Source organism: Carassius gibelio, chromosome A23, assembly GCF_023724105.1.
Source record: "Carassius gibelio isolate Cgi1373 ecotype wild population from Czech Republic chromosome A23, carGib1.2-hapl.c, whole genome shotgun sequence".
NCBI classification, from domain to species: domain Eukaryota; kingdom Metazoa; phylum Chordata; class Actinopteri; order Cypriniformes; family Cyprinidae; genus Carassius; species Carassius gibelio.
This window is the reverse complement of record NC_068393.1, coordinates 13164318-13179708: the sequence shown is the minus strand read 5'-3', so window position 1 is coordinate 13179708 and position 15391 is coordinate 13164318. Positions and strand designations below refer to the sequence as shown.

Sequence of the window (15391 nt, the reverse complement as noted above, 5' to 3'; positions counted from 1 at the left end):
TCCACTTTCCTGTAACATTTCGCACACTGATGTGATCGTATTTTAAAGGAAGTGACTCAGGCTTTAGTTTTAAAAGCTTAACAGTCCCCTCATTATCACAGCTTTGAGCAAACAGCACAGAGATAAAGACAGCATTCACAATAAAGCTGATATCACCTATCAGCATATCCTCCATACTGATAAGCCAGACTTGACTTGACTAGCTTGAAGAGAAATAAAAATCTTAATCATCCCCTGATCATAGAGAGAGAGAGAGAGAAGGGGTGTTATCTTAGGGTTTAGCCTTTGATATGACAAGGTTTGTCGTGATCATTTCATGTAAAACGAGAATATGATATGAGAAATTCAACACACTGCAAATAAAATAATTCAAGAAATCTGTATAAATAAGTTACTTTATTTAAATAGTCTGGTGTGAAAAACTACACCAATACTGTACATTTCAGAAGTGCATGTTTCCTCAGCAGATGAAACAAAGTACATTAACATGAGCCTTCACACAGAAAATATCCAAGTCATTTTGTTGAATGGACAAAACAGAAGTAGCTCACACAAACATAAACAGTTACAGGTCTGATAATGTCGAGATTATAAAAAGTCTAATCAAAGAAAACAAGTGTGCTCAATGTTTGGTACGAAACGCATGCAGCTCAAGGCCAGGATCAGTTTTAGGCTTTTATAACTTCATGGTAAATAGCTTAAAGATGCAAGTTCACCAACTACCCAATAAAACCAAGTGTCCCACATTTGGACACCAAACGGCAAGGCAGTGGCATTTCTGCCTTTGTAACAGACATGACCGAAGGAAAAAATGCTTTAACACAAATTAGTCTGTTTGCACTTAGCTAAATGCGACTAGAAATGCCAGTCTTTTTAAAAAACTTATTAGCCAGTCTTTATTTTTTTATATTTTTTGTCAAATCTTGAATGGTCAAAAAAGAAAGCAAAATGCATGCTTCACTTGAAGACTATAATACAAACCCATGGGCCAAGTCATTTCCATTTATGCCACTATATTACTACTGACAGTTTTGACCACCACACTTCTTATTGGTGTAAATAACATGGCATGAAATGACATGAAAAAAGCCAGCAGCTGTTTATTATTCAGTTATTGCTAATACTATTCTTTTACTCAGTTATTTTTCAGCAAAATCTGAATGTATACTGTTGGTGTATAATATCTTAAAAAAAAACAAAAAAACAAAACAAATCATCTATACCATTGCATGTTTCAGAGAAGGCAAAATAAAACCAGCTTATACTCTGGTTACACAGTGTTAACAGTGCAACAGTTCATCCCATTCCTTCATAAAAGGATACTGCACACTCCAATTTAACAATACAGCAAGGAAATCAATAAATAGGTCAGCACAATTAAAAAAATAATAAAAAGAATGATAATTTAAAATGTAATTTAAAAAAGCTGCAGGTTTGTTGTACTTATCAATATGACTAAATAATAAGACCAATAATACAAGCAGGGAATATTACTATTGTAATAGTTCACTGTAAAATAGAATATATTAAAAAAAATTTTGTTGTTTTAAAGAACAACTGTAAAATTATGGTACTAATTGTCATAATTTCAACCACAGGGAGACTGTAACATAATTTTTTCCAAGTCAAAATCACGAACTTTAGTTTCATTTCGATTAATCATGCATCCCTACAAATAAGTCACTTTCAGAGTTGTTCTGCAGTTTCCAGCAGTGGTAAACCAATACTTTATGTGGTTTTATTAACAAAGTTCGGGAGAAGCACGATCAGATAATCATCCAATTTGGCACAGGTTCATCTCGTTTAGCTAATAATCTTAAATAGCACGCAAGCGTATATATATCCAGTCTTCCTACCTCCTGTCCCACGACAGTTTTTCGGCAACCCTCCTCCACCCCAACTCCTCACTTCTAATCTATTTATCCCAAATTAGGGATAGGGGGAGTTATTTGGGTTCGGGCTATGCTCCGGGCCCGGACCCCTCCCCCAGGACAGCACGCCAAAATATGCCTACTATTTGCCTTCAGATTAGATGTAAGGGTGAACTCGTGAAGTGTGTGTAGTCCAAAGACATACTTATCCAATCCCTAAACAGACCAGTAATTCATAACACTGATGAATCGGTTCAGTCAAACCACATATCAGTTCATATCCAGCCTTCCATATTTCCACTTTAAACATGCAAACAACTTCAGTTTCTAAACACTCAATCACTAATAACCACTAGAAGTCTGATTCTTTGAAAAACCTCTCAAACTTGTCCAAGTACTCGGGCCGATGAGGGAGGAGGAAGTAATGGGTACTGCTGACTTGCTTCCCATTTTCCATGATTGGTAGAATACAGGGGCTACGAGGAGCCGGCAAGCCCTCACAGCTCTGCTTGTATTGAGCCTTACTGACATACTCCGGATAGGGAGCAAAGCTTCGAGTAGGAGGCATTACCCCATTGATGTAAATCGGGAGACTTTTTGGACTAATGGTACGTGGTATGACCTGAGGGTTGGGCTCCCTGGGCTGCACTTTGGGAGGTTTGTCCGCATCGAAGTCATCTGTTGACAGCCGCCTGCTGTCCACGCTCTCACTGAAGCGAGGACGGATTGGGATGCGAGGCGGGACTTCGGGTTTCTCCTGTGGGTGGCTATGCGGAGAATGGTGAAGGCTGGTTGGCCTGAAGTTTGCGCCCTTTAAGGATCCTGCAGGGCCGGAATAGGAGCGATGCAGCTGGCGCTGGGGTCTGTCTTGGTTCTGGGTTACTGTCTGCTCCCACTGAGGCTTCACCCCGCATTGATGTTCTTGAAACCCTTCATGATATGCAAAGTTTATCTGACCGTTTCCCCGAAAACTGCGCCTCCCCTGTAAGCCTTGCTGGAAAGACGAGGTTTTAGGCACTAAACTCTGGCTCTCAGAGGTGCTGGAAAAAAACTCCACCTCGTTGTCTTCTGCTTCATCAGAGGACAGGTCACCTATGTCCGGGAGGGGTGGGAGGGGCTTAGTTGTTCTCCTGGGTGAACAAGGGGGTATGTGTTCATAAACAGACAGTTTCTCTAAGGATGGAACCACCTGGTCTCCCGCAGCTGGGTGACACTGAGAGGAAAACAGCAGCTGTGTAGGATTGGGAGTCCTGGGAGATAGACATTGAGGAGAACAAGAGCCAGACGTCCTTCCTGTGAAGTAAAATACAGAGAAAAGAAAATTAGGATTTGAGCCCAAACCCTCTAACATGACGTACACACTGAATGCGGTCATAAACCTCATTCAAGTTATTTTTCAATGGCTCTATCTCCTTAGATGGTGTCAGTCTCAACATAGGGAGTTTATCAAAGGATTCACTTATCAGCAGAGCAAATGACAATCGTACATTTCCTATAACCTTCTGCGCTTCCTGAGAAACATCCGCAACAGGCTTCAAGAACAGAGGGTGACCAGATTGTGATATAGTTGATAAAATTCAATATCAAGCACTCAACTTACTTTCAAAGCCCAGATTTGCAGAGTTCTGTTGATACATTCTCGAGCTGTGGTCCATGGACTCCGAACCAAATCCATAAAACAGCCTACAAAAAGACAAAAATGGAAGGCATCAATTCTGGTGACTGGAGAAGTAGATCCCCATAATACAGTTGGTTGAACGGAGGATTGCATTTACACTCACTTATCCATGGTGTCATGGTCATGGTGTTGATCCCAGTGTGGCTGGCCTGAGGCCATAATGTTTAAGAGAGTGGAGGCTAGTTCAGGCCTGTGAGGGTCTCCACCTTCCTTAAACCTGCAGAACTCATAATCCAACTATGGGTAACAAAGACACGCTTTGTACACTTCACTTTTCCAACAACAATGGGAGAAACTGTATGAAGAAGAAGAGAAAAAAAAAAGTTGTATGAATATAGAGGACAACAGAAAACACTAAAGCAAAAGTTTAGTCTTAACACTAAATCAATCAAAAGTGATTTCAAATAAACACTGTTATTACTTAAAAAAATACCATGTTTACACAAAGATTTTAAGCATCACAAATGTTTTCAACACTGATATAAAAAAAATTATTGTTAAGCACCAAATCAGAATATATTGGAATGATTTCTGAACGATCGTGTGATACTGAAGACTCCAACTCTAAATTACCCATTTAAACAGGAAGAAAAAAAAATGTTCTTTGAAGAAATTGATTTGTCTTGCAAAAGCCACATTTGCCTTAAAAAAAAATATTTTTTCCAGTTTTTCCATGGTTTAAAACAGACAGGCAAGCCGATATAACATAAGAAGCTGTGGTGATGCAACACTAGTTCTTGAAGACATCACAGCAAAACACAATAAAGCATCTGTACTAAGAAAACAAATCCATTCAGTGGGAAATGTGCTGGAATGCTCAAGCACAAGTCCAAATGCAATCAATGAAATACCCATGCAGGCTCCATTATGCAACTTATCACATGCTCTGCCTCGGTCAGAACGGTGAAAGACAGAAACTAACAATCGTCAATTCTCCCAGTAAAGACCTCAATGCAGATGTGACGCTAAAGCATAAATGGTTCTTTGTGCGTTTGTGTGGGGGAGAGTGCCTGTGCATTTTCAACATCAGTCAGTTCTTCTCCAGGAGGATAAAGCTCTGCCATAAAGGCATGAAAGAGGTTTGAGGTAGGACGTCACCAGGGGGCCTGGGACAGCAGCCAAAGAGAACGTTCTGATCCACTTCTCAGAGGAATAGCATCTGCAATGCCCATATAGTACAGTGGGGCAAATTACACAAAATTAAGCTTTCACTACAAAGCCCCACTTGGACAAAACCTTTTTTTTCTCTCTCGGTGGAAACAACAACTGTTTTACAGAAAGTTATGATTTAAATTTTTCTTTCTTCCACAACTTTAGGCTAAAATAAAAGCCTATAATTTTTCATTCCTATTTTGAGATATGAAAAGGAGGTAAGAAGCGCTTCCAGTCATTGTGTTCTTGTTAGCAATGGTTACTTGCAAAGAAACACTGCAGCCATCATCACAAAATGGCCTCACGTGCAAGAAAATTGCTACAAAGAATACTGCACCTGAAAGACAATTTACTGGATCATCAATAACTTCAAGGAGAAAAGTATGACTGCAGTGAAGTCTTAAGGACGTCCCAGAGTGTCCAGCAAGTGCCAGGAGCATCTCCTCCTGAGGGGTCAGAATCGTGTCACCAGCAGTGCAGAGTTTGCTCAAGATTGATAGCAGGTTGGTGTGAGTCCGGTGTTGTCAACAGTGAAGCATCCTGAGACCATCCATGTGTGGAGTTGCTTTTCAAACAAGGAGTGGGCACTCTCATAATTCTGCCCAAACACTGCCATGAATAAAGAATGGTATCAAAGTCCTGCAAGAGTGACTTCTTCCACTGATCCATGATCAATTTGGTGATGATCAGTGCATTTTTCTGCATAAATGGAGCACCATGTCATGAAGCAGGAGAAGAAGTGGACAAGCAGAAGTGCACAGATTGTGATCAACTCCGAGAACTAAGGCAAGAACGGATCGCCATCAGTCAGGATTTGGCCCAGAATCTGATACTGAGCAAATTGTAGACGTTATGAAGAAAGGTCAACACTTTACTTTTTTTTTTTTTTGTGCAAATAAAAGCCTTTAAAAACGTATATGCTTATCATTGTTTTTGAGTATACCATAGAAACATGGAAAAATAAATCTACAAAAGCAGCTAATTTTGCAAAACACAATTTATGTAGCTACCAAAACTTTTGCTCATGACTGTATCTACACTTTTTTTTTTTCCACTGAGTTATTCTGAAACATCACCATACTTCACCTTAATCCTTTCCTTTAATTATATAATTACATGATATGCAATAATATATAATTAACACCCATCAGACACTCCCGCTTAATTAAAAAGATCCCAATCCCCTCTAAATCACTAGGCCTACATGACAAACTAAAAGATAAACACCTAAACAAAACAGAAGCACATCTAATAGTGGGTACTGTGACTAGATGTACAGCTAGTTATGAATTATGGTATATGCAGTGATAATTGATACATTTTTTTTCCGTTGTGCATTGCTGGCGAGGTTTCATAATGCAAGTAAATTAAACAAAAATAGGTTACAGAAAAGCAGAATCAGCTGGAGGCACGAGGATGTCAGGCGCACTCGCCAACACGACGTCAATTCATAACAGATGTGCAAGAGTTCATACAGCTGTTGGAAACTATAAACTAGACTACTACTACACAGGACATATTGTACTCAGCTGGTTGCGGTCTTGTAAACAGTTTTTAGGAGTGACGTAGGGCACATTGCAAAGTATGAAATTGCATGTGGATTTTCTACATCTATTTCAACACACCCACTGACAAACCCTTTCTGACTCAGGTGCGACTCATCTCATATTATATTCCAGTCCAAAGAACAACTAATATAGGAGTTGCACATAAGTTACACTGTGAATTGCACTGAACATTTTTTACATATTCATTTGAAACTAAAACAAAGGCAACAAGCTACTTACAGGTTAATTGTTCCGTAGTTGTTCCTCCCTTTAATATCCAATCCAACTTCGACGAGTGCTGTGAGTAATCCCGGGGAATCTTAATAAAACGACGATGTATTAAACAAAACTCACGTGTAGTAAAACACTCCGCCGCTCAACTCTCCTCTTTCATCATGGAAAACATTGAGCTGGACACTGTTTATAAGGATTGTCTACGTCAGACCGTAGGCACCGCCCACTGTCTTAAAGGCGCCGTTTTGTGCAACGTCGTGTGACTTGTGACGAAACACGTTTTGAGTTCATATGAACTAATGAATATGAGTTATTTGACATAAAATCTTCTATGGAAAAAATGTTACGAATTCTAATTCAGTTTTGCATGTTAATAATATGAATGCTATATAAAATCATCGAGATGAGCTAGCAATTAAGTTATATTCTCTATTGTTGCGTGTTGTGGTGTCTCAAATCCGGTGTTGCCATGTCCATGGCTCGTTTATTAAATAAAACCCAAACATGGCCAGAATACAGTCCCATAACACAACATGGAAGCTCGGTTATAATTTAGTGTGAAATTTCTCCAGATGTTTAGCATTTCTGTTCGAGGTGAGAAGAGCAAGAGAAATAGCTACTAACTAGTTTCCACATTTACACAAGGACTGTACACATTATTATTTTCAAGATAACTCAAGAAAGAACTTTTTTTTTTTTTTTTTTGCAGAAAGATGCAATTCATCAATAAAATCAGATCAGTTATGTTAAGAAATTAATACGAAGTATATGCAAAAACCTTTCTTTTTGTGAGGCAAGTCACTTATTGTGAGATTGTTCTGTCAGACCAATCACTTGTTTTCCCAGAAAGATCTGGCAACACTTCTCAAATCCAAACCACTGTAAGGATGTTCCTTTAAACTTTCCACATACACAGGCTGCATTAGGGAGATACACGTGGTCAGGTCTAGCTGTCATATCATGTGGGCGTAGAAAATGGGAGTGAGAGGGTGGAACTTTCTGTGGAAGTTGCTCGTTTCCGCTGGATCTTTCTTCCACATGGAGAAAGCTAGAATGCAACCAGCTCTGAGGCTATTACAGGAAAAGGGTTTTACTAACGTGTAATGAATCACGTCCACTCTAGTCACAGAAGACGGCTTCACGTAATCCATTAATAAGGCTGAATAAAAACGTCAGACTCAGACATACATTTTATTCACTCTAAGGATAGTATGAATAAATCATTCTGACAAATTGCATAAGGGAAACCGCGTCACAATCACACTCTTTGAAAAAATAGCATGCTAACTTAACAGATGAATGCTTAAACTATAAATCATTGTGGAAAAACTTGCCGCTCAGCAGCATTTTGATGTGTTCTTTGTGTCCCTGAAGCCTGTGATGAGTGTTGAGAGAGGCTGGGGCCACAGAGAGACTTGATCAGTGACCTTTCCTGTTCTCTCAACTGATTGCTCAACTTAACACGATCATAAAAATGACACACAATCTTGGTATCTTCTTAATTAACAGAAAATGATTATGGTTTTATTGATCAAGGAACTAAAAATATATTGCAATCAGTAATAAGCTGGAACACTACATGCTCTGAAAATACTATAACCTCTATAGTTAAAGTCTTTGCTGTAATCAATGTTATTTTAGGTCTATTGGTTGTATTTATTGATATTTTGAACAGATTTTATTTTTATATTTTAATTTTAATTGAAGTTTTAGCAATTTTGGTATGCACTTATTTGCTTTAAACTGCCTTAATTTATATTCAGTTTTAGTCATTTCAGTACAAAGACTTGTTTTTTAGTAACTTGCCAAAGAAACATTTCTAATTTTTGTTTGAGTTTAAGTTTTTCAGTTACTTAAAAGTATTTTAATTTTACTGGTTGTATTGTATTGTATCTGCAATCACATAATATTTTTTAAGAAGCATCCAGTATCATAGCCTTGAGATTTAAACAACTTCCTGTGAAAGCCATGAACAGGTACCCCTGGGGCCTAATGACAACCACAAAATTATTCTTGAGAAACAGCTTATCTGGAATATTGGGCATTTCTGGGAATGAGCTGTAGGTGTGTGGTCAAAATGAAGTGCTCCCAGGTAGGCGAATACAAGTTCTGAAAACCACAATGACTTCTACAGAACCTTTTGCATCTCCTGATGCAAAATTCATCCAAATGCCAAATGAACCGATGTAACTGTTATTTTAGCCATGCTTATCTGATGCACAGTGTAAACTGCAATGCAAATGTTTTACTAGGACGACTGCTCTCTATGAATGTTTTGTCAATTCACAGAGTGCTTCCCTTGACGTACAAATATCTTTTCACTCTCTGTTCTAGATGTTCCGCCCGAGTTCTCATGAATGATGGCAACCTGAAAATTCCTTGCAAATTTACTAGAGAGCAATAAGGAAAGGAACAAGTAGGTAACTGATAGCATTTCCTCTGTCCTGATTACATAGTCTTTTTTTCTAGAGGCAACTGAAGAAAACAACCAAATGGAAATTACATTATAGCATGGGAGGAGATCTCTGCCTAAAATCATTTGGATACTAAATCAATAAAAATCTTATAACATAATAAAATTTGAATCTGAATCCAAAAACACTTTGAGCTCATCTTTGCATATGAGATGTGCAAAATTACATTTTTATTTTTGTTTCTGTTAATGTTTTAGGTGTTGGTTGCAGTATTGTTTGGTAGTGTGTCAAATATTGTAACCATTACTTTTACCTCTTTTACATCGGCCTGAATTAATTTAGGTGGAGGAACCTGACAGGGCTGTTGAGTAGCTTTCTCTTTTGAATTCTCAGGTCATCTGCTGCATTTTTTTCTTATGAGTAAGTGTCTTTGTAACCAAGAGCACTAGTGAGCTTCACTCCATAGGCTTGCTTGCTTGCCCCTGTCACTAGCACCAATGTACTTCTGCATCTCACGCAGTCTAAAGAATCTATTGAAAGGAGATAAAATAACAGAGATTCAAGAATGCCGTTAGATGGACTTATATCAGAATAGGATAATACATTTTTTTGTTAAATGAATAGAGAGACTTCTGGTCTGGTTTCTAAGCCTTGAGTTAAATTAGGACATTTTTTATAAATGTGCCTTAGAGTAAATATTACTAGGGTGCATTTTGAGACAAATCAAAAGCACTGACATATTTTAAGATATGTCAGTGCAAGTTTCTTACAGTTAAAACAGAACAGATATGCATTGCCTTGTCTGTGAACTGTGGTTGTATATTGTTATATACATAGACAGATGTTCAATAGTTTGGGGTCAGTGTGATTTTTATTTATCCAAAGAAATGTGTACTTTTATTGAGAAAGAACACAATAAATTACTGAAAGTGACAGGAACTAAATGTTGTTCTTCTGAAATTTTCAATCATCAAAGAATCCTGAAAAAGACATACTGTATCACAGTTTCCACAAAAAAAAAATAAAAAATATTGGATTAAGAATATTAAGCAGCACAACTGTTTTCAACACCGATAATCATAAGAAATATTTCGTTACATTGTTATTTCATGCATGATGAAAACATCCCCACTTTCAGGATATGTCATAAGACAAATTATAACCAAGTTGTAAATTCAAATAGTCCTAAAGTTTAATTTAGAAATATTTGCATTCCATCATGTTCTGTGTATTGAGCAAAGGTTGCTGGGATGTAATATGCATACCACTCAAATCTCCAATGACATAAACTGCTTGTTAACATATAAAAACTTATTGTTAGGCTTTTAATATTTAATGGAAAGGAAGTTTAACTCCACACAGTAGTTTCTTCAATAAATGAGCAGGTTAACTTGATGGGAGCATCTCTGAATCACTTTAATGTGACCTTGAGTGACGTTGGGCAGTTGCAGAGAGTGAAAGTGCGGCACTATCAACCACCCCAAGCTGGACAAAAGAGCAAACGGAAGTATAGATGTGTATTTTTCTACCAAAGCAGCAGCTCATACAATAAAGTGGTTGTGTTATACACATAACAAAAACATGAGGCAAAATGCGTATCTATTCCCCCTTTCATTCAAGTACTCTAGCTCACAAAATCACAACGTCCACTCTCAAGAGGAGTCTGGGACCAACACTCACACACAAACACTGAGCTCCAGTAACACAAATACAAAGGCATTCATTCTCAAGTCACGCACAATTTCCCAGGATGCTAAGGGAACTTAGACAAAGGGAGTCATTTAATTGAATAAGCGTGCTAGAAAGTAGCAAATGATTTAAGGACAAAAAAAATAATTAAAACCAAATAATTTCATGGTAACAGAAATTATGAAAGGCTAGGCTGGATAATAGAAAGAAAGAAAAAAGGTAATTACTGCTGTTTGCCTGGGATACGGTAATAAAAGGACGGGTCACTCAATTACCATGGTTCCAGGCAACAGAAAGGGCATGAGGTTTGTTCACCCAGAGAGGTGGCCTCTGCAGAGCATTGAAATGACCAGCACATTAATTACCTCCAAAAGTGTCTTTTTTTCTTTAAACTGAGCTCCAAAGACTCAGCCTCAAAGGGGAATACAAAAGAGGCTGATAGAGGAATAAAAAAGAGAGAACAAACCTCCATGGACCATCTTAAGGAATGGGGATGTGTTTTGACTGCTGAAACACACTAATTCCAAAGTTAAAACATTATCCTAAAACAACAACATCTGAGATTAATTTTGTGCTTTTAAGGACATTTACGTTTGCACCAAGGCATTACCAGGCATCACTACAGATGTGCAAATAAATTCTACCATTAAATAAAATGAAACATCAAAATGACCTGTTCTTGGTAAAATTATAATGAAACCCACATGACCTCTGTAGAAACAATTCAGCTCAAAATCTACAACATGACAGCTAGAGAGACAGAATTTATGTAAAACCATAAGTCTTCTTGATACAGTTTTTTTTCTGTATTTTTGAATCAAATAAATGCAACCCCGGTGAGTATAAGAGACATAAAAAAATCATGCTGACCATACTTTTGTGTTTATGGCTTTATTCTTACTGAAGGCCAAAAGAGATTAAAAAAAAGTGAGAGGGAGTGACTAGTCATGTGTGGAAAGGAGTATCCGGTTGTAAATATGGAAGCGGTCTGTCTATTTAGACCTTGAGATTTCCTCTGAGGTCCCAGCCAGGAATCCTGTTTTGGAATCCTGGAGGCTGCTGCTGCCTCCACATTTTTCAGCCAACACTCACCTCACAAGCTACATCCTGTGACTCACCATATCAGACACAGTTCCTGGCCTGGATTTTTTCCTTATTTCATCAGTGTGAACTAAATACATCAAAAGAATGGATTTTGAAAGCCATTTGCAGATTTTCAGGCTGCCACTGAAAGATTTAGAACATGCACTTTTTGGAGCTCAGTTTTTCCTTAATCTTCATGTGACTTACAGCTCACCCTATCTAACCTTTTTAACTCCCACTCACCAATTTTTCAGAAAGCACATTGCTTCCCCAGAACTGACCACAAAGAAAAACAATACTTCTGGATGGATAGTTTGCTGTTTCAGCTTCTGTTATGAGAGACAACATGATAAGAACCATTTTATGCCATGAGTGGGTTATTCAAGAGTTTTAGTTTAATAGCAGAATTGCGCAATAAAGTGCAGTTTTGAATGACTTTTGTGCCAGATATATATAAACTCTATTGACCCCTGCTGGGCATTAATATCTGTGAACCAGACTGGAGATTTTATAATAATACAAATTACAGCAAGCAAGGAAACATCCATATGAAAAAATATGTGTGCAACCTTTAAAAGAAGTGCATATCAGAATATCAGTATAGTGACATCACAAAACCTAGATAACTAACTAAGCATATCACACAGCCCTGTAAAAATGTGATTGTACTTCCAGAGGATAAAAAGCCTGCCTTTGTTTGAGTCCACAGCTGTATTTTATGAGTCACAAGGTTCTCAAGCTGAGTTCATGATGATGCATGCTGGTTTCGAGTGGAAATCATTTGTTCTTCGCTTTGGCCATGCTGATCAGATGTCATAGCAAAAAGAACATATTCTGTTGGCTACTGCTCACACAAATAATCCGATCCATCTGGGCAATGCTCATGTCAGATGTGGGAGCTAGCCGTCATCCGATTCATTACACAACCAGTGAGCTCAATGTTCACACTCCCTCACAGTCATAACAAAACTATGCTTGTTTAAAAGTGGCCAGTGTGCAGAGTGACGCAATGTGGTATCCTGTATTTTAGACATTGTGGCAAGAAGAGATTATTTATATGACAATTTCTGAGTCATTTGGGGCAGAGGTGTAAAAATACAAGTTTTATCCCCTGGCTCCTTATGAGAGAATTAAATAATGACAGAGTGCCTTAACCACAAAGCTTAGATAAAATAAGTTTTTTTTGGGTTTCTTTGCTTTACTGTTTGGACTTCCATTTTGCCCCAACTGTAAATTTCTGTGTAATTAATTTGTACATACATTGAATATACTATTTAAGAATGGTTTTACATACTCTAAACATGTAAAAAGCTGCAGTCGGTAAGATTATGCTCACCAAGGCTGCATTTGGGGAAGTCGTGGCCTAATGGTTAGAGGGTTGGACTCCCAATCGAAGGGTTGTGAGTTCTAGTCTCGGGCCGGACGGAATTGTGGGTGGGGGGGAGTGCATGTACAGTTCTCTCTCCACCTTCAATACCACGACTTAGGTGCCCTTGAGCAAGGCATCGAACCCCCAACTGCTCCCCGGGCGCCGCAGCATAAATGGCTGCCCACTGCTCCGGGTGTGTGCTCACAGTGTGTGTGTGTGTTCACTGCTCTGTGTGTGTGCATTTCGGATGGGTTAAATGCAGAGCACAAATTCTGAGTATGGGTCACCATACTTGGCTGAATGTCACTTCACTTTTTTTTTTTTTTTTTTTTTATTTAATCAAAAATACATTAAAACAGTAATATTTTGAAATATTATTCTAATTTAAAACTGTTTTATTAATATTATTTTTATTATATTTTATTAATGATGATCCAAGATGTAAATGTATTTGTCTTTGTCGTTATCTTAATCAGAACAGATTTGGAGAAATATAAAATTGATATTACTTGTTCACCAATGAATCCTCTGCAGTTAATGGGTGTTGTTAGAATGAAAGTTCAAATCTTCTGTAATGCATCTCTGAGCTGAATAAAATTATTACTTTCTTTAAAAAACATTTACTGACCCCTAACTTGTTAACGGTAGTGTACATTAAGACATTGGTCTTTTTACTCAATCCAACTAGATTTTCTTTACAGAGTACTCACAAACACCCTCTACAGGACAGTATAAAAAGCAATTTGCAGCATTTGCTGGCTAGGAAAATTGTGAAATAAAAAATATGTTTTTTTCATTTTAAAAAGCAATGAAAACAAGAACCAGGATCTCTGCATCATTGATACTTAAAACAAGACATAAATGAGCGATATTACAGAGGTGAAAGAAGACAGACTTAGTGAGAGAAGAAATGTGGGGAACGAAGGAAAGAGAAGAATCGAAAACTATATAAACTATATCTAGGTTTTTAACTGTGGTGGAAGGTCGAACAAGATGCCAACGATGTTAACACTGTCACCACAGAAATGAGCTACTATTTTAGGTGAATCAACAAGAAGTAGATATGTTTTATCAGTATTGAGTTTGAGAGAATTACTGGACATCCAAGCAAGCATTTATACCATTGGTACAAGCAGATATGGAGTTAGTGGGGAAATGAGTTATGTTGAGAAAAGAGTTGGGTGTCATCTGCATAGCAGTGGAAGTTGAAGCCATGATGACGGATAATATTACCTAATGGGAGCATGTAGATGTTGAAGAGTAAATGAACAAAAACATATCCCTGGGGAACACCGTGTGAGACAGAAGCAGAAGTGGACTTAGCAGATACAGATGCAATGCTGATGGTCAGACAGGTAGGAAGTGAACCAGGAAAAAAAAAGAAAGAAAGAAATGAATGAATACATAAGAATATTAATACCAACTTTGTTCTCTTTGGTGGAATGGTTAAGGGAACTAAATGACAAACATTTTAAGCTCTCCAAAATATTATTTCTCTAGCTGAGTAAACTTTAAGATCTACCGTTAAACCTTGTGAAGTTCGAAAACAATATGGATTTATTTTGATGAAAAATTGAAAAAAGAAGTCTCAAAAGACAGAAACAAAAGGCCAGAGCTAAAACTTAAGAGCCCCTTTCAGATTAGTGACCCAGTATAATTATAATATCAGCATCACATCATCATCCAATGAGGTTACATTTCAACATCCTGTGCAATCAGCCTGAACTCACTAATAAAAGAAGGCACTCTTTCTATTAATTCACTATCAGCTCAGCCTCACCACATGTGCACAAGTCATATTAGATTTAGTGTACCTTCGTCCACCAGCCCAGTGATGAATCAGATCCAAATCATGGCAGGATTTGGCTAGCAGAGCAAAAGAGCTTTCCGCCTCGTTTCTCCAGTTCCCTCTGACAAAGGAGTGAGCAAAATGATAGAACCCCACCTATCAGAGAAGACAGGGCTGACACAACACAGAGAGACACGCAGCACACGCACACCGCAAACATATTAAACACATCCTACTGGTTCCAGATGTTGAATGTGGATGACATCGCCAATCACACCGCTGTCAATCAGCCCCTGAAATGTTGAAAAAATAAAAAATGTTCTCTTCTGCCTGAGACTTGCTTTAGTTGTTTATTAAGACTTAAAGAAAAGTGTAACTACTTTAATTCTGTGGATGACAGGGTCGTATCGGAGAACATGGCACACTGTGAGCATGACACCACTCTGAATGCAAGCCTCTACAATCTCTGTGCAGTCCTCCTCTGTAACCTTAAAAACCATAAGAAAATAATCAGTATTTATGTAGTAATAAAATTAAATCGTAAACATATCATGGACAATACTAC

The 15391-nt window shown here is 37.9% G+C and overlaps 1 protein-coding gene across 1 annotated transcript; it reads right to left on the bottom strand.

The window, feature by feature from the left end:
* Window positions 1–377: 377 nt before the first annotated feature.
* Window positions 378–6636, bottom strand: LOC127944209 (ERBB receptor feedback inhibitor 1). Its single transcript, XM_052540054.1, has 4 exons — window positions 6489–6636; window positions 3653–3844; window positions 3472–3554; window positions 378–3164 (listed from the first exon to the last, which is right to left on the bottom strand). Exons 2-4 carry the CDS (start codon window positions 3706–3708, stop codon window positions 2224–2226), a joined length of 1080 nt encoding a protein of 359 aa, XP_052396014.1. The 5' UTR covers window positions 3709–3844; window positions 6489–6636; the 3' UTR covers window positions 378–2223.
* Between the last annotated feature and the right edge of the window lie 8755 nt (window positions 6637–15391).

Coding starts and splice junctions, on each gene's coding strand:
- LOC127944209 (XM_052540054.1), bottom strand. CDS start 3,708: ATGGCCTCAGGCCAGCCACACTGGGATCAACACCATGACCATGACACC. Junction 3,555..3,652: donor GACCATGACACCATGGATAA/GTGAGTGTAAAT, acceptor GTCTTTTTGTAG/GCTGTTTTATGGATTTGGTT. Junction 3,165..3,471: donor TGCAAATCTGGGCTTTGAAA/GTAAGTTGAGTG, acceptor TTTACTTCACAG/GAAGGACGTCTGGCTCTTGT.